The 25,984-nt window shown below is 39.3% G+C and overlaps 1 protein-coding gene across 1 annotated transcript in view; it reads right to left on the bottom strand.

Annotated features, from left to right (window-relative positions):
* The window catches only part of KCNH8 (potassium voltage-gated channel subfamily H member 8), a gene marked incomplete at its 5' end in the record, with an annotated part of 214,368 nt that extends 190,221 nt beyond the window's left edge, over positions 1–24,147 (bottom strand). The window contains 2 exons of the mRNA XM_019508703.1: positions 6,641–6,881; positions 24,020–24,147. Of these exons, the coding sequence (XP_019364248.1) occupies positions 6,641–6,881; positions 24,020–24,147 (369 nt within the window). The remainder of the gene's footprint in view (positions 1–6,640; positions 6,882–24,019) is intronic.
* Positions 24,148–25,984: the final 1,837 nt, after the last annotated feature.

Genomic DNA, 25,984 nt, shown 5'->3' with positions numbered 1-25,984 from the left:
TTTTTTTGTTATAGATCAGTGCACCATGGATCATTAACAAGTCGCAACAGAATTGAAATGATTCAACTGAACATATATTAAAGGGATTTGTACTTACTATGTCTACAGAAACACATAAATAAGACAAACTTATAATTAACTACACCAACTACATCATGGGCTAAACATGATACTGCAACTTTGATGCACTGGGCATTTTTCTAATAAAAGGTTTTATACTCTTGGACTGCTAAATAGCAGCAGCTCCAGGAAACCTAAGGAAACAGTATTACTGGAAGTGTCATTATGATGACAGTGGGAGGTTACTTTGTAATTATTTCCCATTGAAAATAAATCATGCTTACCAAAATTTTTTACAATAATTCTGAAATTCAGACAAGAAAATTTTACCCTTAGTTCATACACAGACAGATTTAGTTTTGATATCACCACTTTTCTCCACATGCTTGGGCATGGATGACCATTAACCGATAAATAAGCGCAGTGATATGGTTGTTGGATATAGCATTAGACTCTGACTCAAGAACAGATCCCCAGATTGTGTAAATTATCATAGTTCCCGTAAAGCTGAGGGAGCTAGTCTAATTTTGCAGGTAAGAAACCTAGTATTTATTAATAATGTATATTATTTTATACATTATTAGTAACATGTAAAATAACCTGCTTCAAGTATGCACGCTGTGTTATTCATATACACTCCTAATTTATCCATAATCTTTTCCCAATTAAATAAACTGGGACAGAAATCACATTATGCACCAAACATTGAACAATTCAATACTTGGCAACAAATTCAGCTATCCCATGACCACTACAGACCCCTTCTTAATTTTTTCAGGAAGCTTAGTAACTCGAAGTTTCAAACAACCCATTTTATATTTCATAATCCAGAGCAAATTTCTTGCTTTCCAGAATATACCAGTCTTCTGATCTACTTTAGCATTTGTTTTAGATGCATTGTATTTTACAAGCACTACATTTCTTTCTGAAAAAGAATATATAAGGCAAGCAGTGCATTTTTAACAAACAACAGAATTAACAAGTTATAATTCTTAATATGCTGCCGTCTTTCTATTGGAAATTTAAGCTAGTTTGTATGAGTATTCTGGTTATGTTTGATATAATACTGTGTATACCTGAACTTCCTTATATGTGTAGCCAACAATGATATAGGCTCGTTTTTAGCCACTGTGCAAGTTTTAATTATTCGGCTATCCACATAACAATTAAGACTAAAGGATTTCACATGGATTTATGACAACTGAAAATAGGAGCCTGTGGTCTCTTTCATTCATATGCCATTTGGTTTGTAAAACATATATTAACATAGCAACACAGGGATATAAGATGGGAAGGGGTCCCCTGGGCATCAAGCCAAGTCTCTTGTGTACACAGTCACTCATTAACAGAAAGCACTCCAAAATTGCTGCTTCTTGGTACCAAATCTGGTGACTGGTGTGATCCTGAGCAGAAAAACAAGACTCTCTAACTAGCAGTCTCTGGGCTTCCTAGTAATGGCAAGAGCATCAGCACACCCCAGTCAATACGAACAATAATCAGAAGCCAGTAGTTTTCATGAGGGAAAAAAATATTCCTTCCCAGCCCCACAAGTTCTGGGTACAGACTTTCAAAACACCTTCCATACTGCAAGAGCTGCTGTCACACCCTAATTTGAGGACTGCAAATACATGACTCCACAACACAGAGATTGGTATTCTAGATTTCCCTCTCCTGTCATACCGCTCCTTCCACAAACTTATCCAGTTCAGTTTTAACAAAAGGGAAGTTCCTAGCTACACCATTTGGCTGTGAAGACCATTACAAAATTTCATTTTCCTGATGGTTTGAAACCTTTTTTTAAAATTTGAAATCTAAGTGTATCCATAAGGAGTTTCTAGCCATACGACCTCAAGTCTGTGCTATTTTCAGAACAACAGTTTTTTCCCCCTCTAATAATATGCAGCAAAAAACATTTCAGTCGAAATATTTTGTAAAAACATTTATAATGTTTCAAATGAGATTGTACAGTGTATTTATGACTGATCTGCTTATTTGAAACTCCAAAGAGAAGATTAACATAAGAGAGCTAACAGATGGTGTATCACATTTCATGGCAATATTCAGGGTATACTGGATCCAGAGAAGTTAAGAGTAAGGTGGATTGTATTGACCTATATGGCTAGATGCAAGCATTCAAAAAGCCTGAGGCAGAATCAATCTAAGTTTTGCGGTGTAAGCGGCATAAGTTTAGATTGTTAGTGAACAGAAAACACATTCACCCCTTGGGTGTGCAAATCTTAGGCTGGGTTTTTAAACCAGTCTGTATATGCTGAACTTCTGTTTTGTTATGGGTATAAACCAGTTTTGTCTGCTGAACTTCTGTTCTGTTGTGCTTATAGACCAGTTTCTGATCAGTTATACTAGTAAAAGTGTAATATCTGTACTTAGCCTAAGTTTCCTTGCAGTTTACTGAAAATCAGGTTGCTTCAATGCATTATGCTGTGGTTAAACATGAACACATCTCAGCTGCATTTGTTGAATGGTATTCAACAAGACGAAGTTTTGCCAATGGTCTTCTATACAATCTTAGTAGATGTGAATAGGGTTATATGAACAATAATAATTGCTTTGTTGAAACTTCAAAGACCCAACTAGTTGCAAAACAAGTGGTATATCTAGGGTGACACTGAAAAAAAAGTCAGCCACTGCAGGGGCTGCAGCCACGCAGTCATGCCAGCAGCAGCAAACAGAAGTTACCACTGCCCCTGTAATTACCCCTCTGTGCAAAACATTACCTTGAATGGAAAGATAAGTGCTTTACTCATTTTTAAAACATGGCATTGATTCCGATTTCTGTACAGGATAATCTATTCAAATGCTACAGTATAACACTGATTTTTTTTAAGTTATACAACTTACATTTAGAAAAGATATCAATGCTATTTCAGATAAAGAAATGAAAAATAAGTGTTCTATGCGTAAAAGTCATAATAAGGCAGTTATAGAAACAAAAGCATCAGACCAGAAAATGCTATAAGGGTAAAAGTTACAGGATAATAAAGGTGCAACTGATAAAGTAAAAAGAAAAAATTTCCCTAGCCAATCATCTGAGAGTAAAAGAGCATGCCAAATAAAAATCAAGATTCTTTTGTTTGCATAGAAAGATGTAAAACTTTCACACTTAACTGGCATAGAACTCTTCAGGGAAAGGTTTGCTATTTATGGGTTACAGTCTATTTTATGACAAAACCTACCAAATTAATGACATTACATAAAAAATTCTTAGCTACAAATTAAATCCTTACTTTTTAAAACGATTTGCATATGCACGTGCTTGTGAGCATTCATGTAAGCTCAGTAGAGGTGAGTGTTTTTGTCGGAACCACTGTATAATTTTCAGGGTATTTTTTAAGGTAACTTTTTATATAATTTCTGTAATTAATGGAAAATATTCTTCATCAGGTGTAAGAAACACAGATAAGTAAATAAATAAGACTCATTTACAGAATTTAACAATCAATAAGGACTATATGTAAAAGCTGAAATGAGACTGTAAAAAGGCTTGAAATGACAGACCTCATAAAAACAAATTACTCAAAGGACACTTTAGTATATACCAAAATAACATTAGTAAAATAAAATTATGTGCCCATCAAAAAGAAAACAAAAACTAAATTATTTTATCCCCAACATCTACTTCTAAGGATTTTAAAAGCCACAGGAGTTAACTGCACAGCTTGAATCAGTACTTTGCTTCATTCACTAGGGCCTGGGAAAGGACTTAGTTTTAACAGTCCACCGAAATGGTAATTAAACATATATGTTAGTTCTCTGTTGGAGATATGTATTCACATTTGAGCTCAGATAAGCCTGGGACTTTTCTCCCATTCCAGGTAAAAAAAATATATATTAAAATGACTTTTATAGCTATTACTACTGTTGAGGCAGCCTGCAGCCCATCACATTAGCATCCTTGGTAACTGATGGATGGCAAGGACAATATTCTGCTGCTCTTATCTGCCAAACTTTTCAGATATGTCCACAAAACACTTTAGAGCCATCTCCACTCTTACTGGGAGTACTTTGCTCCTATCAATGATACAGCTGAAAAAATAGAGATCATACAGCAAAATAAATATGATAACATTTATGGCAGTTATTCATGCAGAAAGAAAAAATACTATCTTAAATTCCGGAGTGAAAATTGAACAGAGGGAATCATTTTAAGTATCTGCAAGTACAGTGATGTAGGATTCAGGTACGACACAAATCCCTGTTAGTCATAACTTTCACTTAAGTAATCAAAAGCACAGAGTCGCATGGTAAGTTTTTCTTAATACTTTTGCATACTCTCTTCAGACTTCCTAAGAACTTCATCAAATATGTATTTGTCAGGGCCACAATCCAAAAGAACCCTCAAACCTACACTTAAATTTTAAACATATAATTAATCCTACAGTGTGGCTGCTTATGTTGTCTTCAGTATTTTGCTAGACTGGAGCCCAGGTGAGCATTAAACCCATTATTTTTCACTCTAATAAAGAACCAGTCCTCATATGCAGTAAATAGAGACACGCCCCAGTACTAGAAAAATTTAAAAGCTCAGCTTCTGTGCTAAGAATAAGTGTCTTTAGGGAAATTAATAAGTAAAAAATTATGGAAAAAAAGATTGAAGAGCACCAGATACCCTCCCAATGTTATGACTGAAATTTGCATTCATATTAATTGGAAATGTGGCAGTTAGTCCTCCTGAGTGCACCCAAAATTTACCTGTAAAAGTTTACTTCACTTTGACTTCTTATAAAAAAGTCAAAAGTTTGCATAGGAGTAAAAAGAAAAAAAGTTCAAAGTCAGTAAAAAATAAAAGGAGTTTTTCTATATGCAATACACATATATACACAAATATACAGATATATATTGCATATGTATGAACTACACATTTCTCCAAGAAATATGAAGAGCAAAGCAGTGTTGGTTAAATCCACTGTCTTGCCATGATTCTGTATGAATAATACTACATATGAATCATATAGGTTGAGTGTGTACTTTCTTGTATTTTGATTCCAAAAAACTCAGTTCCTAAGCCAGTTATCTGCATCCTGTCTGATAAAGGAAACCATTTTAAATAAGCAGGTTATTTTAACCTTGGATAGATAGATTTTATTAACCTTAGAGTCTACAGTATTTTATACATGTGTAAAGAAAGACTTCCAGTTGGACTGAATGCAATTAATTTAGTTTTTCCCTTTTTATAGTGCAACGTGTAGGCACTTCAGAAAAGTGAGCGAAAACCTTACTTTTTTTTGCATAGGACAGAAATTTGTTGTTTGATCTGCATTGGAAAATGCATCTGTCTATTGCATATTCTGCCACAGTTGAGAATAATTTGAATAATTCATATGGAACAGATGCAGAATAGTCAGTAGGGGACTAGAGTATGCATGAGGGAGAAGAATTATGACTTTAATCTGCATTTGAACTCTACTTCCAAAAGGTGAAGAGGCAAACATTTATTCAGTGTTTCACCATCCAGACACTTCCACCTGGAATCCTCCATGCTGTATTTAGCTAAACATACTTCTGCAAAAAAAGCAGCAGCAGCCTTTTTCCATGAAGCTCATAAAAAGACAGCTTATTTTAAATCTAGAAAACTAGAAAAACAGCACAATTGTTTGTTGTTTAGTTTTTATGAAGTTTGATTTTTGTCTTATATTTATGAGGGTTTCTACTAATAATTTCATGCATGCATCTCATTTCAAATCTTATTTTTGCAGGAAAATGTATTTTCTGTTTTCTCGTATAGGTAATTTTAAAAAAGATTCTTCTATTTTGTAATGATTTTATTCATTCCTCCACTTTTCATTGTCCATCAAAGACAATTCCAAGTCTCTGCAAATTAAATAAAAGGTCCACCCAACTTCCTTACTGCTATAAAATAGACCTTGCATCTATACATTGGCATAGCTACTGTGCTACACCCATTTATGTAATTCACTAAAACTGTCTTACCAAGAGATATAGATCCATGATGTAACCACAAAAACTTTGTAACATCCTGTCTATTATACTTAAACCCCAGGTGACCCACTTATGATCAGTTTTTCTGATCTTACAAAGACATTGCAATATTGTTTCAGGGAAGAAAACTCACTAAGGAACCAGCAGGAATAGTACAGTTTCTCAGCAGGTGTCATTATAATTTTAATCGTTGGGAGATGAATTCTGGTGAGGTCATAAAAAAATATCAGTTAAAGAATAGGAGAAGATGACTAGTAAATCCCTACTTCCCCAAGTTACATCTTACTTATGAACATTCAGGTAGATTATAAGATATAACCAATATTACTGATACAGCTTCAGTCATGATGAAAGAGGAAGATCATTTTCAATATGATAATCTTATTGCAAAACTTTCAGAACCATGACTGGAAAGCTAATTGAAAACTATATTATAATAATGGGGAATGTTAAGGAAGAACAAACCTATGCAAATATCTGGAAAAAATCTTAAATATGCTCCAAAAAACTTGAGTATTTTAAAAGCAGTGCAACTTTCTGATCATTATTCTCTCCTTTAAAATTGAACTTGGATACCATGTAAAGCTAAAAAAAAGGGCGAAAAAAGAAAAATGCATCTTACCTATAATAAAAAGAATTTCCACTGCAATGTCACTGACAGTTGTGCTTCGAGTTGTAGACAGGTCATCATTGCCAATAAAGCAAACGTTGTAAGGTACAGTCACAGCAACATAAAACGTTGCCAGTAAAATAAGCCAGTCCCAGCCAGCTTTAAAAGTGCTATAATGCAACAGTATGAATTTAGACCTTTTTGCATCTGAAACTTTGTATTCGGGAAATGCTGGTTTATCTACGAAAACATTCTGAAAGAGAATGAAAGAAAGAAAACAAGTCAGGCAACGATATTTCACCATTTAGATTACCTTTTCATGAATTCAATCTAATATATACTTTCAAAAGAAGATCAAATAAATGTCTATTACACTTGCAGTTGGGCAAATATTACAAGGAATCTTGTGCAACTAATCACTAATCTTGTGCAATTACAGAGCCTCAGAGCAGATGCAATCAACTGAGTCTGCTGGAGCATGCTAATTAGTGCACTCCAGCAGCCTCCTCATCTCATGTATTCAGTGTCCTTGTGCTTCAGGATGGTGGCAGGAGTGCTCTAATGCAAGTTCATCAAATAAGAAGCTTCAGTTAAAGTGCCTCCACCACCATTTTGAAGCATGGGATGCTGAATACATAAGATGCTACAGGCTCCTTCATTAGAATGGATCTCAGAGTCACTGTAATAGAACCCTCTCCCCAGAGCATGTGGAAAGTCACCCTTAAAGTATATCTGTAAACCCTCTACTTTCACTTTGTGAACAGTCGCTTTGAATATTCTGGTGAAATGTTTCTTTCAGCAGCCATATTTCTCAAAATACTGAATGTTCAACAACTATCAAAGCATATTAAAGAAAACTAGATTTTCTACTCAGAATAAGCATCCCACGGATTGCTAGAATTACAAGCATCTATGAGTTACATCTGGTTCGAATGCAAAGTCCAGCCTGTAGGCCAGATTGGACACATGATAGACTCCATTTCCCAGCAGCCCCTGCCTACATTGCTCCAGCTGGTTTCCATGGAGACCATAGAAGCAGCGGGGTTGTAACAGCACAGGGCCAAGGTCGTGCAGGCAGTGGATTGCAGCTCTGCTCCAGCTCACGCTGTCACTACTGCAAAATCCTAGCCAGCCCTGAAGCAGTTTCCCACTCAGCCGTGCCTCTTGCCAGCACTGCTTGGGTTGGTCTCCATGGGGACTCTGGCCCCCTGCTGTCAGGGCCTTGCTGTTCCTGGGGTCTCCATGGAAACCAACCAGAGTGACAGGCAGGGGCTCCTGGGCAATGGAGTCCATCTGCCCACCAATCCACCATTTTGCCCACTCCTGTTTTAATGGTTACATGCACATGTCATATAACCCCCCAAATCAAAACCGCTTAAGAAAAAAATGCCAACCATCATGAATGGTCTATAAACGATCTATAAATAATTCTTGGTTGAACTTCTTACCTGGAAAACCTTTAAAAATAGCAATATTCTGATATTTGCAGCTGATTCAAAATTAGAAGAAGAAACAAAATTTGTTCAATAACTTAGTTGTTATGGAATTATCCTAAAATTTTGTTGTAGAAGAGATTTGGTTTCAATTTAAATAGCTTGCATGGATAAATCTTCATCACTCCCTCCCCCTTTATTCTGCTCTAGCACAATGGGAAGTAAAATTTAATTGATCCAAGATTTAGTGTTGCCATTAACACATTTGCAGAGTTAAGGTGTGAAATAAATACCGTCTTCATAATAACCTGAACCAACAAACCTTAACTCAGATGAGTGGTCCTGTGGTCTCACCGATGGGTGGCTCTAAGGCAGTGCCCACATATCTGAAAGTGGGTCTTGGAGTCCCTCTAAGTGAACAGAGCATAGAGGACCCCTGTGTCAAGAACAAATCTATCTTGAATGCAATGGTGTAAATCGTGCAGCCATAAATGTTGCACTGGATATCCACATAGTTTATGGTACACTGTGCTACTAATGAAATGGCCTGGACTCTGGCGGAATTTTTCCTAATCGCTGATTGTCGTTCCCCCTCAGAAGTCTCATAGCATGGTGTTATAGAGCCTGGGATTCAGTTTGACTGCTTCTTGAATGTATCACTGTGCTTTTAGGATTCTCAGGGCCCATCTACACATGCAGGTAAAGATGCAACAGGCTCTAATGAGCAATCCTGCCATGTCATACATGTATATGGGAGGGAGGTGCAACTGTGGGCTTGTGAATCGGATGTTATCATGCCTTACTGCCAATGTCGGGGGACTACAATCCCAGGCTTCCCCTGCACCAGCAAGAAGCAAGCTCCTGAAGCTAAGAGGCCCCTCTGTTGACAGGGCTTCCAGCTGCACAGGTGGCCCTATGCACTCCAATGTCTGCGAGACCAGCTGCTGTGATCTTCCAGCTGCAGGGGTGCCTCTGCAGCTTTGAGATTACAGCAGCTGTGGTTTCCCAGGAACAGGGATATGTGGGGCCTCCCCAAGGTGGGAGCTCCTAAGCTCAAGAGTACACATGCTCCCCTCCCCCCAGCTGGGAGCTCTGATCATAGTTTCATAGTTTCTAGGGTCGGAAAGGATCTGAGTAGATCATCTAGTCCGACCCCCTGCCATGGCAGGGAAGAGTGCTGGGGTCAAACGACCCCAGCAAGGTGTACATCTAACCTCCTCTTAAAGACCCCCAGGGCAGGAGCCAGCACCACTTCTCTTGGAAGTTGGTTCCAGATCCTAGCCGCCCTGACCGCGAAGTAGCACCTCCTGATATCTAGCCTAAATCTACCCTCTGCCAGTTTGTGACCATTATTCCTGGTCACTCCTGGTAGTGCTCGAGGGAACAGGGACTTCCCCAGTGCCTGCTGGTCCCCTCTGACTAGTTTGTAACAGGCCACTAGATCCCCCCTCAGCCTTCTCGTGTGATCAGCTAATGGTGGTCCCAGCCACAGGGGCCCCTGCCATATGTTTAATTAATGGAATGAAAGGAAGAAGCTATAAAGTTATGACACATATTTTGTGCAGTATCTTTGTAGCTTATTCCACTTTTCATCACTCCATTATTTAACTGAATGTGTAGCTGGGTGACTACGTAAGGCCACCAGTCAGTCATGCCTTAAGTGTAATGTGTAGATTGGGACCTAAGGATCCCCTTCAGAAGTTTCATAGCACACACTCACTGGGTGCCTGAAGACATGCAGGGAGGCTTTTCCAACGTGCTTTAATTACAGTGTGTCAATTCATCGCGTCTTCTGGAGCATACTAATTAGTGTGCTCCAGCAGCTTTTGTGTCTCATGTATCAGTGTCCCTGGACTTCAAAATGGGGGCAGGGGTGCTTGAACTAAAGTTTGTGTGACAAGCTTTAGTTAAAGCACTCGCTCCACCATTGTGAAGCATGGGGAGGCTGATACATTAGAAGCTGCAGCGCTTTTGTTAAAGTAGCTCTTAGAGCCACTCTGATTAATGTGCTCCACACCCACCCATGGAGTATGTGTAAAAATGCCTGTGGTGTCATGTTTTAAACCTTTCTAAGCCCCTACAGAAATCCTGGCAGAGGCTAGATAGTGCTACTGGGGCCCAAGCTACATTGTTTGTCCATGCGGAGCCATATATACCACATGAAAACCTTTCTTGGGTTTAAAGGAGCCCATCATCTTATGTCACGATGAGGAAGAAGAGAGTTCCCTACATGCACTTCTGAAAGGTAATCTACCTCTGGACTGGGACCAAGACTGGAAAATACGAGCCCATTTCACCATCAGAGAGATTGTTTCAAACAGACTCCCAATGCTGGTGGGTCCTGATGAACTTTTAACCTTGGATCAGACCCAGACCTGAGGGAATTTGTGCAGGACAATAAACTTTGGTACACGCTCTCTCTGTCTGTCCTTGCTTGTTGTCAGTTTAAATGACCAACAGATTGAGCATGCTTTCTGGAGATGGATCTCCCCATAGACAGAAAAGGCAACATATGTGGCCATTTGATACGAGTCTATCACATGATAGTCATGGATGAACCCCAGAGACCATGAGTTTATTTGGCTTAGGTCATCTAATGCAAACAACAACAACAAAGAGGGTATCCTAACTCCACAAGGAATATGAATGAGTTTAATGCAGGAAAGAACAAGGTCAAGCCAAGTACTGGAAGTGAATCCACAAAATACTGTCATCTTGAGGCACTGGTGTATTTTTGCAAGGGGCAAAGAGCAGGTACCACTGGGCAGAAGCCCGAGAGCTACAAGCTGTGCCTGAATACTGAATTCTCTAATGCATCTTTGTTGACTGGGGAAGGGTTTTATTAGCGTAGGTAGTTGAATGAATAACACATTGCAACATTTCCCAAGGCTTAAAGGAATTTGAGATAAGTGTAGTCAGACAATTGGCAAGAAGCATAGGATGCCCTTTATTCCTTTGGTACAGGAGATGGAGAAAGGCAGGAGCAGAGTGCAACTGAGAGATGCTGTTAAGGTAAAAAATGCCTCTGGCTGAAGTTCAAGGTGTGAGACATGCCCCCTAGTAAAAGTGTATATTAGGATAATTGCTCAAAAGAAAAAATAATGTTGCTCAAGTAATACAGGAGAGTCCATAGATGCTTCATGGTAGCATCACTTAAAACCAGATTTCTGTCGCATATTGCTTAGTTGCTAATCATAAGAAGTGGGCTTAATTCTTAAATAGCCACATGCTTTCAGCAGGGCATCTCTAGGACAAAAAGCTCTTTTTTAAAAAAGGCACAATCCCTCTGACCCAGACAGAAAAATAATAATTTAATTTTCCCAACATTTTAGACATAACTATTAAAGAAAGACAAAACAAAACTTTTCTTTTCCTGATGTTATTGACAGGCAATCCTAAAGTATATTGATAGGCAGTGATGGTGGTAGAGCAAGAATCCAAGCGTTACTTCATAGGAAGGGAAGGTTAATTAGGAATAGAAAAGGGCTAGTGACTAGGCCTTGGTGAATTGCACTGAATACAACAGAGTTTATTAAATGACATGGTTCTGCAGAACAGATTAAGAATCAGGAACTGATTATACTTATGATTTTTTCTTAGTCTCCATCTTTGACATCTTAATAAAATAAAATGATACAGAGACTATGTAAGGGGAAATATTTAAATTTTGATTTCTACTGTATGAATCACTTTCAGACCATATAAATTTAGTATGACAGAATACATATAGGATCATGAATTGCCCAATTGGGAAAACACTTTAAGTCTTTATTCCAACTCCAAGGCAGTATCTGCATCTGCAAATTCCAATTTTAAGCAGTCTCTTATTGCCTCATTTTCACTCTCTTCATCTTTCAATATTTTGACAAAGTACTCCTATTCTCCTAAACAGCAGCATCTGGTTCATGAATTTTATCATCAAATTATTTTGCTAATAAAAAGTCTTGCTCGCTGTCACTTTGTTCATGGTTAGTGCTGCTACCATCAGGACTGCAGTTCCAATAATGAAGAATTTCACAAAACAGTATATAAATTGGTGAGCATTCAGTAAGCCAAGGTTGCTTCAGTTTCCTGAAGTTATTCAATCTGGAAATAAAAGGATAATTGCATGTCTGCAGACTTAATCAAACTTGCTTTGTCTGTTGCAACCTCTCCCAATTCAAGTTTTCTTGGAACACGAATATTCCTGTCTTTTCTAGGTCCCTTCATTTTTCAAGTTCAAGGGTGGCATTTCTATTGTTACAGGAATTTGAGCTTTCCCTTTATTCTGGTTTGACAGCTTCGTCATGTTTTTTTGAGTTCCAGCAAGTCCAGGCTGCTCCAAGTTCATTTAAAGTCAAACAGTAGAAAATGTTTTTTCATCAGTTCCAGTTCTCTTTTGTGGAGAAGTACCTTCTGTTGCAGTTCCTTTCATTTAGCAGTTACTTCTCCTGGCCTAAAATTCTCCATTTCTCTTAAAGTCCCCCCCCCCCCCCCCCCCTTTTTATTTTTGCAGTGGCAAGTTATCAGCATTACTTGTTTTGTTAAATTTTCTCTATGTTCTTCAACTGCTAAACCAAAGACTTCGTCACAGATGGCTCTGCTTGACAGTACTTCAAACTCTACATTTTTTTTTCACTTTTCCCACTCAAAGCCATACCCTAACTTATGCTTTCTATGCATTTTGCTCAGGTTTCCATTTTCATTCATAGTATTTTTCAACTACTCACTCTTGCAATTGTAATAGTTTTGCCTTCCTCTTCCGTTTCAGCTCACTGCCCCAGTCTGAATCATGGACTTCCAGCAGTGTTGGCAGGGAATCCCAAGGTGGTGTTTCTTTTTAATTTCCACTCTCACCTCATTGGTCTCTCACAGCATCTCTTTTAAGTCCCTTGCTGTACAGAAGAAATCCAGTTGCCTCCATCTATTCTACAAAGCTTGGTTAGTACTTCTATACCAGGGGTGTCAAACTCAATTTGCCCCATGGGCCAGAAGAGTAGCACAGGGCTGTCTTGCAGGTCAACAGACCCCACCCCAAACCCTGGATCCATTGCGCCTGACTGGCCATGCATCTCAAGTGCAGTATGCTGCTCCAGTTAAAGACACACAGACAGCATTGTGGGCCAGATGATACGTCTCTGTGGGCCTGTACTATACCAGTGTAAGTATAGTAGCAAACTGTCTTAGTGCAGATGAAACTTAATCAGCATATTTAATACCTGTTTATTGAGATAAATGAACTATTTTGGCAACGCACACTGTTATATAACTATTCACAGTTGAGCTTCTCCAAGGAAAGAAATGCTACCAAAAATCAGAAGACGTTATACACAAAAATGCCTAACTAGCAAGTATAGTAAAAAAATTCTGCTGTACATCTACCTATACCTTTGCATACTCAATGGAACTATATACTCTTCTGAGGCACAACACAGCATTATACCTTTAGTTTCTCAACTTTTTCCTATTTTTATCTGCTTTGTCGCTTGCACAACAGTAGCTCCCTCAAGGACATCAGGGACTCGGTGGTAGAATACAAGGTATGCATACATAATAAAAAAAGATGGCTCCTGCCCCAGGCAGCTTATAGTTGAAGTTACCAAAATACTTTTCCAGTTCTTTACAAACTGTTATTATGGCGAAGACCTGTGCTCGACTATCCTGTTGCTAACTCTTGAAAATTCCAGTATGTCATTCTTCTTTATATTTGTGCGGTAGTGTGTCCAGGGAAGAGGATATTGGACAGGATATCAAGAGAGCTGACTTCTAGGGCCACTGACCTTTGATGTGACCTTACATTGAGAGAAACTACTTGTCCAACCAAATTTCATTCCCATCTTTTGTCTTGCTCATCTAAAATAATCTCTGCAGCATGGACTGCCTCATAAAATGTATGCACAATACTAGGGTCCAAACACATTAGGGTCCCAACCTTACTTTTGACCTCTAGATACTAGTAAAATACAAATAGTACAGCTGAATACAATCTGCTTTGTACTCCTAAAAAAAAAAAACTGTACATCTATATTCCCTTCTTTGGATTTTCACAGCTCTTCAAAGTTCTTCCTCTAAAATTCTAGATAATTTTTCCCTGTACAGGCTGACATACAACATCACCTTTTTGTTGCACTCCTCTGGGTCAGCTTTTACTCAAGCCTGATAATTTCAACAATCAGAGAGCTGTCTTTTAATCCTGTGTGTATTTCCTAATTTTTCCTATTGCTGTGGTCTTTTCAAAGATATCATTGCTTCTTGTTTTTCTTTCCATAGGCCTTTGTGAATTTTGTACCCATCATTAGACAACGGTTGATAATTATTTCTTTATGTTCTTGAGTGTAGGAACCATAGGCATCATCATAAAACATGAATTAAGCTTTGTAAAAAGATTATATTCCTGAATTATTTATTTCTGAGGTAGTTAAAAAACACCATGAGAAGAGCAAGGGCTAGTGAAACCTGTCTGAGGCTAATAGTTCCTTAAACCACTGCTGTTTTCTCACAACTAACATAAAGGTTATTGTAATAATAATAATAATAAAAGAGAGTCTGACTGTACATTAACTTTAACTGGAAGCATAGAAAGTTTAAACCATTCTATCTTTATGTGTGTGTTGTCTCAAATCAGCATTATGGTGAGCCTGTATATCACCACCCTGGATTTGTAATAGTGCAGATTACAAGATTTCTGCTGCAAAACAGAGACTCTTTGCAAATAGACCACGGAAATACAGCCTACAGGAGAGTTGTTCTGAAAACTGAATGGGTGGCCATTGCTCAAAACCTTTCCCCAGACTAAAATTGTGCATAACCCCTGTCCCACACAGATCAAACAATTTCTACAATCACTCAAGCCCAGGAACAATTTATGATTTATACTTGCATAAACATCAGGCCCACTCTGACTGATCATTTCTGTGCACAATGCAACATTTCTCACATGTTTTTGATTCTATTAACATACAAATGCAGCTACATATTTATTAGAATTTTTTAAAAGCTATATTCCAAACATGCTGCAATTTTTTTCATTAAAAACAGTTTATCAGGTTAAAGTTGTCACCATTTTTAACCTAGCACTTTTTTCTTAATGAAAAATATAGTATGTTCGGATTACACACGCACCCAAATAAAATTAGTATTTTACTAACAGTATCTTTGACTACAAAAATTGGAAAAATATTAAGAATCTAATTTACTTCTCACAATTTGTGATACCTGTTACTTTCTGCATTTTTTCCTTGGCTCGGAAACTAAAAATATAAAGCAACCAACTTCATTTTCATGTAGTTTATTTTACCCAGTTTCACTCCAAGGTTCTCATGATCTGGAACAATATTTTGGGCTTGAGCTGCAAATGCTGCAGGAAGATGTTTATTTCCTTAAAATAAATGGTCTTTATTAGACTTTAATGAAATAAGGTAAGTAGGTCTATTGGTCTTCAATTCTGTAAAAGCTTCTCTTCACAAAACCTAAAGTTTGGGCAATGTCAACCTCAAATTATCTCCTTAATCCCCCTTTTGTGATGCAGTAATCACACTTTACATTAAAATGCTACTGTAACCTATTTTATCATCAATGGTCCAAAAATTGTGTGTGGGGATGAGGGGTGGAGAAGTACTGCTTGTGCCAAAAAGTGAAAAACCTCTGCTGCTTTACTGACTAGAATGCCAGTGTGCAAGAGAATGGCTGTTGTATCATAAATTCTGAGTGAGGACATACTGCTATTTCTCAAATCTACTGTCATCCACATAAAATGGGATTTTCAGTTTAGCTACATACTCCTCTGATGTCTTCATTGCATTCTTGATCCCTGACTGGTTACTTTGTAGTTAGCAAGGTAGCTGTCCTTTCCCATTTAAAAATAAAACTATACTCCAGAGTGTCAAGATCTAACACAAGAAGCTTCTTTTCTCATTTTTTAACCTCAGTCATAATATCTGGGCTCATATTTACAGGAGATTGTGGGATGGTGAGCTAAATTTTGCAGCTAAAAATGCTAGTATAGCCCTTAAGCATAAATAAAGGCACATCTAATAAGCGGAGGAAGTTTATACTTTAAACTGAAAGTTGCTTTTTTAAATGTGAAGTGTTGAAAAAAATACAGACAGAAAATGCTAATTAAAACAAAACTTTCTGGTAGAAACATCTAAGTTATGATGAACTCATCAGGAATGATCTCTCTTTTCTAGGACTGATCACATGACAGAAAGACTTCTCACCCCAAGCATAGATTCAAGTTATATTCTGCCTGATTCAGACCAGACACTTCAATCTTTATTTCCCACATCCCAGAAAAGTGCCCTAATCATCCAGCTACTACATAGTTTATGGCAGGTTCCTCTTTTTCTCCCTCCTTTCCCTTCTGCACCCTCCTCCCCACACCTGAACTTTTCCAGGAAAAGCTCCGAAAGGTTTGGGTATGAACCTGATTCAGAGTACAAAAAAGAATCTTAATAGAGAAAACTGTTCCCTGACCAGCTTTAGTTACATTACCTCTGTAGCTCGTATTAGTACCATTATTATTGGCAGACAGTTTCTAATCAGACAATACGTACCGTCACTCCCAGCTGTGGGAGCATATCAGAGTGAAAGGCTCCGATGTACTCCCATTGCTGGAAGTACCAATCAGCTGACTGACACCGAGCCACAGGCACATTAGGTACCCTGCTTGCTACTTGCCAGTGCAGGAGAAGCCTGGGTTTCCCCTGCATCAGCAGTTAGGCATGACTGTGATCTGATCGCCAATACCACAATCATACCTCCTGCCACATGTGTGGCATGACAGGAAGCACAACAGATCAGATCCCTTTGCACCTTTAATTGAATGTCTGTCAGCAGCCTAATAGTATAGGTAATAGCTCAATCATCATAGCACAGTATGCTTGAGGGAGCCCCTGCCCTGGATGGTAATTTCTGCATAAACATGGCCTATAAGAGTACTGACAGAGTAGAAATCTGTTAATAGAGAAATTAATAATTTAGTTGAAAAAACATCTAAAAAGATCCAATTGCTTAAAAGTGAACCTAAACATACTCAGATTAGAGATAAAGCTGTATCTATATATCTGTAGATCTCCATCTCTCTATTTTTCTAGATAGAGAGAGATAGATAACATAATTAAGTAACTAGTGGAACTGCTTACTAAAGGTTTGAGGCAACATTTCTATTACTGGCCAAAACACATTCTAGAATAAGCTGTAATTAATTTAAGGAAATTCTGTGGCCCCTTCATATAGGATGCCAGATGAAATGATTGCAATGATCACATCAAGACTTTTAATCTAAAAAACTAAAGTTTGCTATATTTTTGAAGACCACATTCCAAGAGTGAAAGAAATTCTGAATTATATAGACATATGTGATGTTACAGTTGACTTCAGGTTCTTCTGAATTTCTTTTGTTTGTGTTAATTGTTTAAAAAAAAAAAAAAAAAAAAACCTATAGAACGTCTTTAGGGTTTTTTCCCTCTAATTATAATATTAAACTATGGCCTGACTATGCATTATTAAAAATGCAGGTATTTTAAAACTACTTACTCATGGGGACTATATTTTCCTTTTTTCAATAGTCTGTTGATAAACTGTTTTTTAGATCCAAAGCATAATAGGAACTTTCTGTGGTTGCAAAATTAAGACTGAACAAATTCATTATCTGTTTCATTATGAGCAGTAGTTATTTTTTTGTTTACAAATTCGCTTTAAATGCTTCACTTGGTTCAAGTTAAATATAAATTCTAACACAAAAATCTATTTTTAAGAGAAAGTTATTAAGGTTGCAGAGTCGAGTAATGAAAAGTTAGGATAAAGCTATCCAATTTCTAAGCGGCTGGGGGCCACATCACCATGGGCTAGAGACTCCCCATGGGCCACATGCCATGTAGGTGAACCCCACTGCACCATGCCATATAGGCACCACAGCCCTCACCCCCAGCTCTACAGCCTCAGGCTCCTCTGCTGCACTGCACCATGTAGGTGCCCCATGATGCAGGCTCCCTGGGCTCTATGCTGCCCTACCTTGCCCCCTGTGGCAAGTGTCCCAAGGAAAAAATAACGTGATCATATAATTAAAAACAGTATTATATCACATATGCAGAAGAGAGCTGAATTAAGATTCCATTGGCAACATTAATTCCACAATTTAGTAAATTCCAAGAGCCTGACTTCACAACCTTAATAACATTCATTTAATATATTTTTCTGTGTGTTTTAAGTAGCAAACTGAAATAAAAGGAATTCCAGGATGAGGCAATATACTGACAACCACACGTTATCAGCAGAGCGGGAGTCATTTGATCCAACCCAAAACAATTGCCATAAGTTAGTGAAGTAATTCAAAGCAATAGTAAATTGTCATCCTCTCTGTGGGCCAGCAGTTGAGCTGTGAAGCTCTAGCAAATCAATCCCTGCTTAACACATACAGATTTATTTTTTTCATAAGATTATAACTTAGCCGAATTGGTGCAGATTTACAGTAGTATACCAAAGGTGTGTTCCTGACACCAGGATTACCCCTGCCAATTTTTACTTTCCTGCTCCAGCACATACAGGAGATAGAGCTGTTCAAAAACATTGTAACAGGGGGCCTTCTCGGGGCCGATCTCACTGTAGCCTGCCCACCTGTTTCTGGGCTAACCGCCCGCCTTCTCGCCCACCATGCCTTGTTGGTAATTAATTAACAGATGTCAGTTAAGTGGGAAGCTGCCCATTTCCTGCCCCAATGCCAGGGGGGCGCTATCTGCAGCTCCATTCCTCCCCTACACCGCAGCCCAAGACACACTGATGGCATCAAGATGTTATCATAATCACCAGCTCCCACACTGGGCCCCAGAATCCTCCTAATTGAACCCTACCTGGATTCCTCTCCTCAGGCGGTCTATTCTACCTTCATACCAGGCAGCATAGCTCCCCAAACTGCTTTCCCTTTGGCTGTGGTCCTCCCGGGACCTTCAGCTCACTAGCCCTGGCCCACCTCCAGGCCAGCCGGAGCCTCAGGTGCACAGCTCTTGGGCGTTCCTTGCGGTGGGCCCCTGGCCCTTCTGGTCCTGGCCCCAGCATTGACCAGTCAGGGTAAGTTCAGACAGGCATGAGTCTATGGCCTCACTCTTTCTCCATGGGGTCCACCTTCCAGGCCTTCCAACAAGGGTAACCCACCTAGTTGTGGGGGCTAGGGGGTAAGGTGCCCCGACCCACCTTTCACCGAGGTGGTAACTGGCCTGGCATTTCCTGGGGTCTCCCGCACCACTGAGAGCCCCACCAGGCCACCCACTCCTGGCAGGATGCAGTTTTAGATCATATCCAGGACCAGGAGCATCCTGACCATCTCCTACAGCTCCTCCCACACCTCCAGATACCAGCAGCCCTCCGGCCAGGCATTGTTGTTGCCTGGCCTCCAGCAGCAGAACTGCCCTGTTTATACGGGCAGCCCCAGATTTAAAAATGCCTGCCCTCATCAGGCACCTGGCAGCTGCTAGCTCCAGGCCCTTAAAGTGGCAGGCATAAACAGTGCCCTGCCACAAACATGTTGCCAGAATTATTTTTATTATTATTTTTAACAGAGGTAAAGACAATGTGTGACCTCTTCCTGGAAATGGCTAAACTGTTTTGACACAAGCTTTCCAATTCCACCTACAATATTTGTGTATGTAGTAATCATGAAAGTTAATTCTAATTATTTGTACTTGAAATATTACAAGTATCCCCTTAGTTACCCCGTTAAGACCTTCCATTTCTTTGCTAAAAATTACTTCCACACATTGGCTGTGTTTATTTATTTTTGCTACTTGTAGATAGTTAATAGAGCTCATTATAGACAGTGGTGCTTCAATGCTGAGTGTGGCAAATACAAAGAAACCAAAAAGTATAATGACCAGACAGCTCTACAGTAGCCGCAACTTCATATCTGTTGCAAAGTTGGCACCCTCTATTATACTGGAACTGAGGAACAGTCATACACTTCACTGGTATAGAGTACAGTATGAGCCATTCCTTTTACTGTTGAGTACTTTTACTCACGCAAGCTGCTTGAGTGAATCTGTATATAGGTTCAACTAAAATAAAAAAAGAAAACCTTGTGGGCTAAAACTGGTACTGAAAGGATCAGGGTCATAAGCAGTCTGGCCTAGTGGTTAGGGGCAGGGGTTGGGGTGGAGTCCAAATCACAGGCTAAGTCAGAGGTCAGGAATTAGGGACCAAAGGTCTCCAGAGCTAGAGTCCAAAATGTACAGGACAAATCAGGGCTTAGGAGGCAGAGACCAAATAACCAAATCCAAAGGGAATTTCCAAAAAGCCAGAATCCAGAAGCAGCGACAAGCAGGGTCAGGAGTCAGAGAACCAAGAACACAGACTCCAGGGAAGTTTACCGCAGCAGATTTTCAAGCAAAACTTGGCTGGCTTGAAGAGTTCTGCTACAGGTAGACTTAAATGTGTAAGCTTCTCTCCCTAGTGGCCAATCAGGAAACCTCAACAGTGGCCAGCTGTTTCATTCGGTGAGGGAAGGCTGCTGGTTACAGCCTCAGGCTAATTTGCCCAACTACACAATTAGCTGTGCTCTTTGTTAGGGCCCCAGATATAAACCTGTGTAGCTCCATTTGGTTCAGTGGAGATGCACTGATTTATGCTGAAGCTGACAGTGGCCCGTTGGGGAAGGAGCTCATAACATGTATCCATATCAGTGTGAACTTCCAGATATCAGCTAAATATAATGCAAATTTACTTCCCCCATTCTAACGCTAAGAGGACTTCCCATGAATATTGCATTAGAGTGCTGGCAATGGGAACTGACTAAATCATTAAGGCTAGGGACAGATATTACACAAATGGGTTTAAGTGATCAGAAACTGGTTTAAGCCCATAACAGAACAGATGTTCAGTGCACATATGTCAGTTTCAAAATGCCTGAAACTGGTTTAAGATGAACCTGGTTGAATATAGGATCACACTTAAGTGATTTGGGTCAAACCAGTTTATACAATTTCTATTTCAGACTTCTTCCTGGTTTAAGTTAAACCAGAGTCCCCCAGCATCCCAGCATACTTTGCAGCCCTGGGCTGGGCTGGGCTGTCTGCTCCAGAGAACAAAGCTGGCCCCACCCCTCTGTTCCCTAGCCAGAGCTCCAGCAGAGACTGCAGGCACAGTAGGGTCTGCCTGGCTCTCCTTGCCCCACTCCCTTTTAGCCACTCGCTGCTCAAGCAGGGATACCCCCTCCCTCCCATCTTCCACAGCACGGACCCCAGCCCCACAGACCATAGACATGTGGTATGTTAGCTAATGCTGAGGTGTCTGTGTATCTCCATTCATCCATCTGTCCAATTTCATTGGGACAGGTAGACAGAACAGGGTCCACTTAGGACTTTATGGAGCTAATCAGCAGGTCTCCTGGTAAAGTCCCTCCATTTCTTCCTTGGAAAAAGCTGTTTAAGAAGAACTTCAGCTAATAAGAGAGACTTTTGTTTTTCTGATGGGTTGATAAATGCTGTGTTATCAGCCCCCTGCTGGCTCCCTTACCCATCAGGTTTGCAGACAGTATGAAGAAACAGAGAGAGGGAGATTGAAAAGCCCAGTATCATCAACAGATGCATGCACTGCACAGCTCACCTTTGCCTCAGAGTGCTAACTGGGGGTTGGAGTCTGGCAACACTCCCGTCCCTTGAGCAGCGAGCAGGGAAAAGCCTGGGACTATAGGCAGGGTGGGGGTTTACACCCCTCCCTAATCAGAGCATCCTACTGGGGCCTGGCCACACCCCCCTTAGATCAGCTTTGTAGAAGGGAGAGGAGGGCTGCTTTAGTGCCCCCTGGCTTCTAGCCTGAGCCACTGCAGACATGTGCCTGAATTTCTTCAGTCCAGAGGTAATGTCCGTGCAGCCGCAAATTGGTTCAACCCAGGCAGGTTAGACTAACCTGCAAAGACCTAATCAATTCAGGCTTAGGTTTTTTGAATGTCTGTCCCTAGCCTGAGGGGTAGTTTGTGCCATGTATAGCTGTGAGGAGCTGTGTCTCTTCATAATACCTGTGCTCAGAGAAGGCCTATCAGAATTTACTTGTATGCCAGAAGTCACACACTGATAAGTCCTTTTAATAGAGGAGAGGCATACCCCCACATTGCAAGGCCAAACAGTTATTTTACCTCATGTGGGGGATGGCACCATAGCTCATAACACCTCCCACCTCAACCAGTCCTTTTAGGGTGCTATGGAAGGACTTGTCAGGGAATGATCTCTGGATGTCCTTAAGTACAAGGAATGCAACTCTATCCAACGTTTATGTGGATTTCTTCTTCCCTCCCACAAGACTGTAAAATCAGATTTAGCAAACCACCTGCTGCCATCTTGGAGGCCATCCGTGATGATTACTATCAGAGATGCAAGGTGTAAGACTACAAGAAATATCTGGATTCAGCACTAGCATTTAAGTTAACCTTGTTTCCATTTCCCACAGGATTCCTTTTCAAACATGTGATTTCACTGTCACATATATAGGGCCCAAGAGTGGCAAGTCCCACTACTAACTGATTGACAAATTTGGCTTGATGGCCATAGGGTCTGAATGTGCTGGCAGGCAGAAGGCAGTAAATGTTGTTTGCTTTATAATTGCTACAATGCTAAGAAAGAAGTAGATGTGCTAGTCTCAAGTCAGGCAGAAGGCAATGCTAAGAACATAGGACTGAAAGGGACATAATTCCTTTCATAAATACATGTTGGGCTCATCTTAAAACCAGTAAGTTTCTTATCCCTACTTCTCCTGCTGGAAGACTAACAGAATCTTTAAGAACTAGGAGGTTAGAAGCCATCTAAATTCCCAGACTAAGTTTATTCATAATTGGTTATACTCATTTGTTCCTGTGCCATCCTTGTCCCTTAGCTTAAAAAGTACATTCCTTCCCTTTTCTTCCCCACTCAATGTATTTATTTGCAGAGAAAAGCTATTTGCAGTAGGAGTTCAATCATACTTTGGGCCAGCAGTAAACCCGCCCCCCCAACAAACTAAAAAACCAAAACAAAAACCAAAAACACTGATGAAAGTGGGGTGAACCCAATTTACAACAGCTGAGAACTGGGTACTTGAGGTACCCATTAAGCCAATGACTGGCACTATGTGGCTTACCAGTTTACTTAGACATTTACATTGATTGAAGGAAGAGTGTAGACACCAAGGGCACCATAGTAACACTTAAAGGCTGCATCTGCCCATTAAAGTTTAAGGAGGAAAGCCCACGGGTTTTACCCAGAATTCATCATTATTTTACTTTGTGCCTACTTGGACTCAAAGGCAGTAACTAAATAATAGACAGACTGACGCAGAATAAAACTAATAGGTAAAAATAGAAGCATCATTTACAGAGTAATTGGTGAGCTTCCTTAGTATGTGTGATGTGTTAGAAATTACCATCAGGATTTTCTTAAGTCAAAGAGAGTATTACTGCAATTAAAATGCCAGTACATGGCTTTTTTGTATTGTATTAAGTTAGATACATTCATATCAAATGTTATCCTCAATAACATCTCCTTCTGGATTGTGTACAATACATAGATTTAACTAGAGCAGTGACTTGAGTTTATTCAAAGGTCCTTTGGTAAAAAGCATAAAAAGAGTTATATAGGAGAAAATTGGAGGTTAACGTTTTAAATTTTTGAAAAAGTTCATATGGCTTGTTTCCTTTACAGAAAAAAATCTGTATGTATAATGTATAACCTGTATATAAACATACTTCCCAGGTTCATAAACAGTAGCAGAAATACTATAGCTATGTCTGTCCAATATGGTTTTATGCACTGGCTACAATACTATGATTAGAGCCTTTCCTTACATATTTGTTGACCTTTTACAGTACAATCTTTAAAAGAAATGTCAATTCAAAGAAATTGTCAAAGAAAATGAAAAATAATTAGTAAGGCTATGGAGACCATCTTCTGCTCTTTCAGCAGCATGGGAACAGAATTGCCAAAAAGAGGGAGAAAATGAAGCTAGTATGAATTACACCTACTTTATTAATTTTTAATTTGTTCTTCTCTCTTCTTTGTAGGTGTCCGGAGATATGATAAAGGACAGCTCTACTTCGTCTTCGTGCTGTATCAAAATGAGAACCTGCCTTTCCTCTTTCTTTGAATTTTTCTGTAGAACAAAAGCAAAAGTCTATTAAACATCAGCAGATATCTCTTCAGCCTTTGAGAAATGAACTACTGACATTTTAGCATTTGGTACAAATGTAGTTGTTGTAACACACACCCTTTCTAGGCTTTGTTTAATTTTCTGCACTTTTACAAAACATCCCCTTTCAGAAAAAGGAAAATAATCAACTTCCACTTTAAAAAGGCACTTCATCACTCAACTGAAAAGTAATTCATTATAAAAATCACAACCTTAGATAGATACAAAATAAAAATAAAATCCTTTTATTTCTTTGTTTTCAGCATATATATTGAAATTGTGATCAGTGGCAAAAATGCAGTGGCTAGGATTAATCATCATTATATATAATGTCAGAAATAATTTAGAAATCCTATGTTGTTTTAGAACTGAAAAAAATTCTGCCACCAAGATGCAATATGTTTCCATTACATTAGAATATGTATATCAACAAACTTGACTGTTAGCAACATCCAATTCTTATTTCCCTGTCCTTATAATTTGTAATTTTCTTATCACATAATCATCACTTGACATAATGTTGATGACACAAAAATCTATTAAGGACAAGGCCCAAACATTGTTTTTTGGACATGTCCTGTATTTTTCCTTTCAATTCAGATGTCTGTAATTGTCAATGTAAGATTAAGTTTGAGCCATATTTATGCTGCAGTATGTTTAAAGTAACTTTACTGATTTTCAGTGAAATTATTGTGTGTCTTGATACTGAAGCAAAACAAAGCAGAATTTGGGTCAATTCTTACAAAATGCTTTGATTAACAGTGTTAGGGCAGTCAAGAGAGAGAATTGTGGGGGGTATAGGAAGAAGCAGTTTGTCAAACAAGTATAATTAAAATCAATGCACTGGGAACAGATGAGGCGAAAACAAATTAGCAGAGCTGGAAATTAACACAAGACACATATCTTGCAGACTGTCCAGGAAAAACAAGACAGACTGGATTTTTGCAGAATGGATGCAAAAGCCTGAAATGCAAAACTAGCCCATTTTTGAGCCAAACTAGAGGAAGCAAGCCACCTGGACATCTGGTTGATATATTTAAATCATGCAGCCTGGCTTACAAGAAACAAGTATATTAAACTTCAATTAAAAATGCATTAAACTGAATAGCCATGTTGTCATACATCTGCACCCTTTACTTCGTTACCCCCCCCCCCCAGTTCATTTGCTTCCCATTCATCAGAGGTTATGTTTAGTGACCACTGTAATTCAGGCTCTTGAAGAGAGAAAATGGGCTCCCTTCAGGCTCGCTGGACTAATTTCAGGCGTTTTTCAGGCCCGGCTCTTGCATACCTCTGATCAGCTGAGGGAGCCCGACATGGGGTTGATTACCATTGAACAGCAGCACACAGGCTGTTCTTCAGCTATTTTAAGAAAGTAAAACTCACCACTTATTAAACAACAACTTAAGTAAAGCTCACCACGTAGAATTCTTTAATAAAAGTCTATTAGGTTTTCATTAACAACAACTTTTATTGAATGTTAACTTTTATGGAAGACTGCCCTGCCACACTTGGCTGTGGGGGCAGGCACCCAGCATGCCCATGCCTGCAGCCCCTAGGGCAGGGGCTTCTTACGTGCTCCATTCTTATATGACCGATTCTTATAAGCTGTTGAACAGACAAAAGCAACACTAATCTAGGTCAACTTTACATTTTTATTTTAAATGTCCTAAAGTTAAGTATGTGATTTGCTAAATAGGGTTGAATTTAGGTACCTTGCTGAATCAGGACCTAACTTCTGCTCTAGTATATGCACAGTTTGTCTTGTCTGTTATTTTGGGGGGGGGGGGGGGGGGGGGGG

The sequence above is a fragment of the Gavialis gangeticus genome, unplaced genomic scaffold, assembly GCF_001723915.1.
Source record: "Gavialis gangeticus isolate Ggan-Ray unplaced genomic scaffold, GavGan_comp1, whole genome shotgun sequence".
NCBI lineage: Eukaryota > Metazoa > Chordata > Crocodylia > Gavialidae > Gavialis > Gavialis gangeticus.
This window is presented reverse-complemented; position numbering and strand designations above follow the sequence as displayed.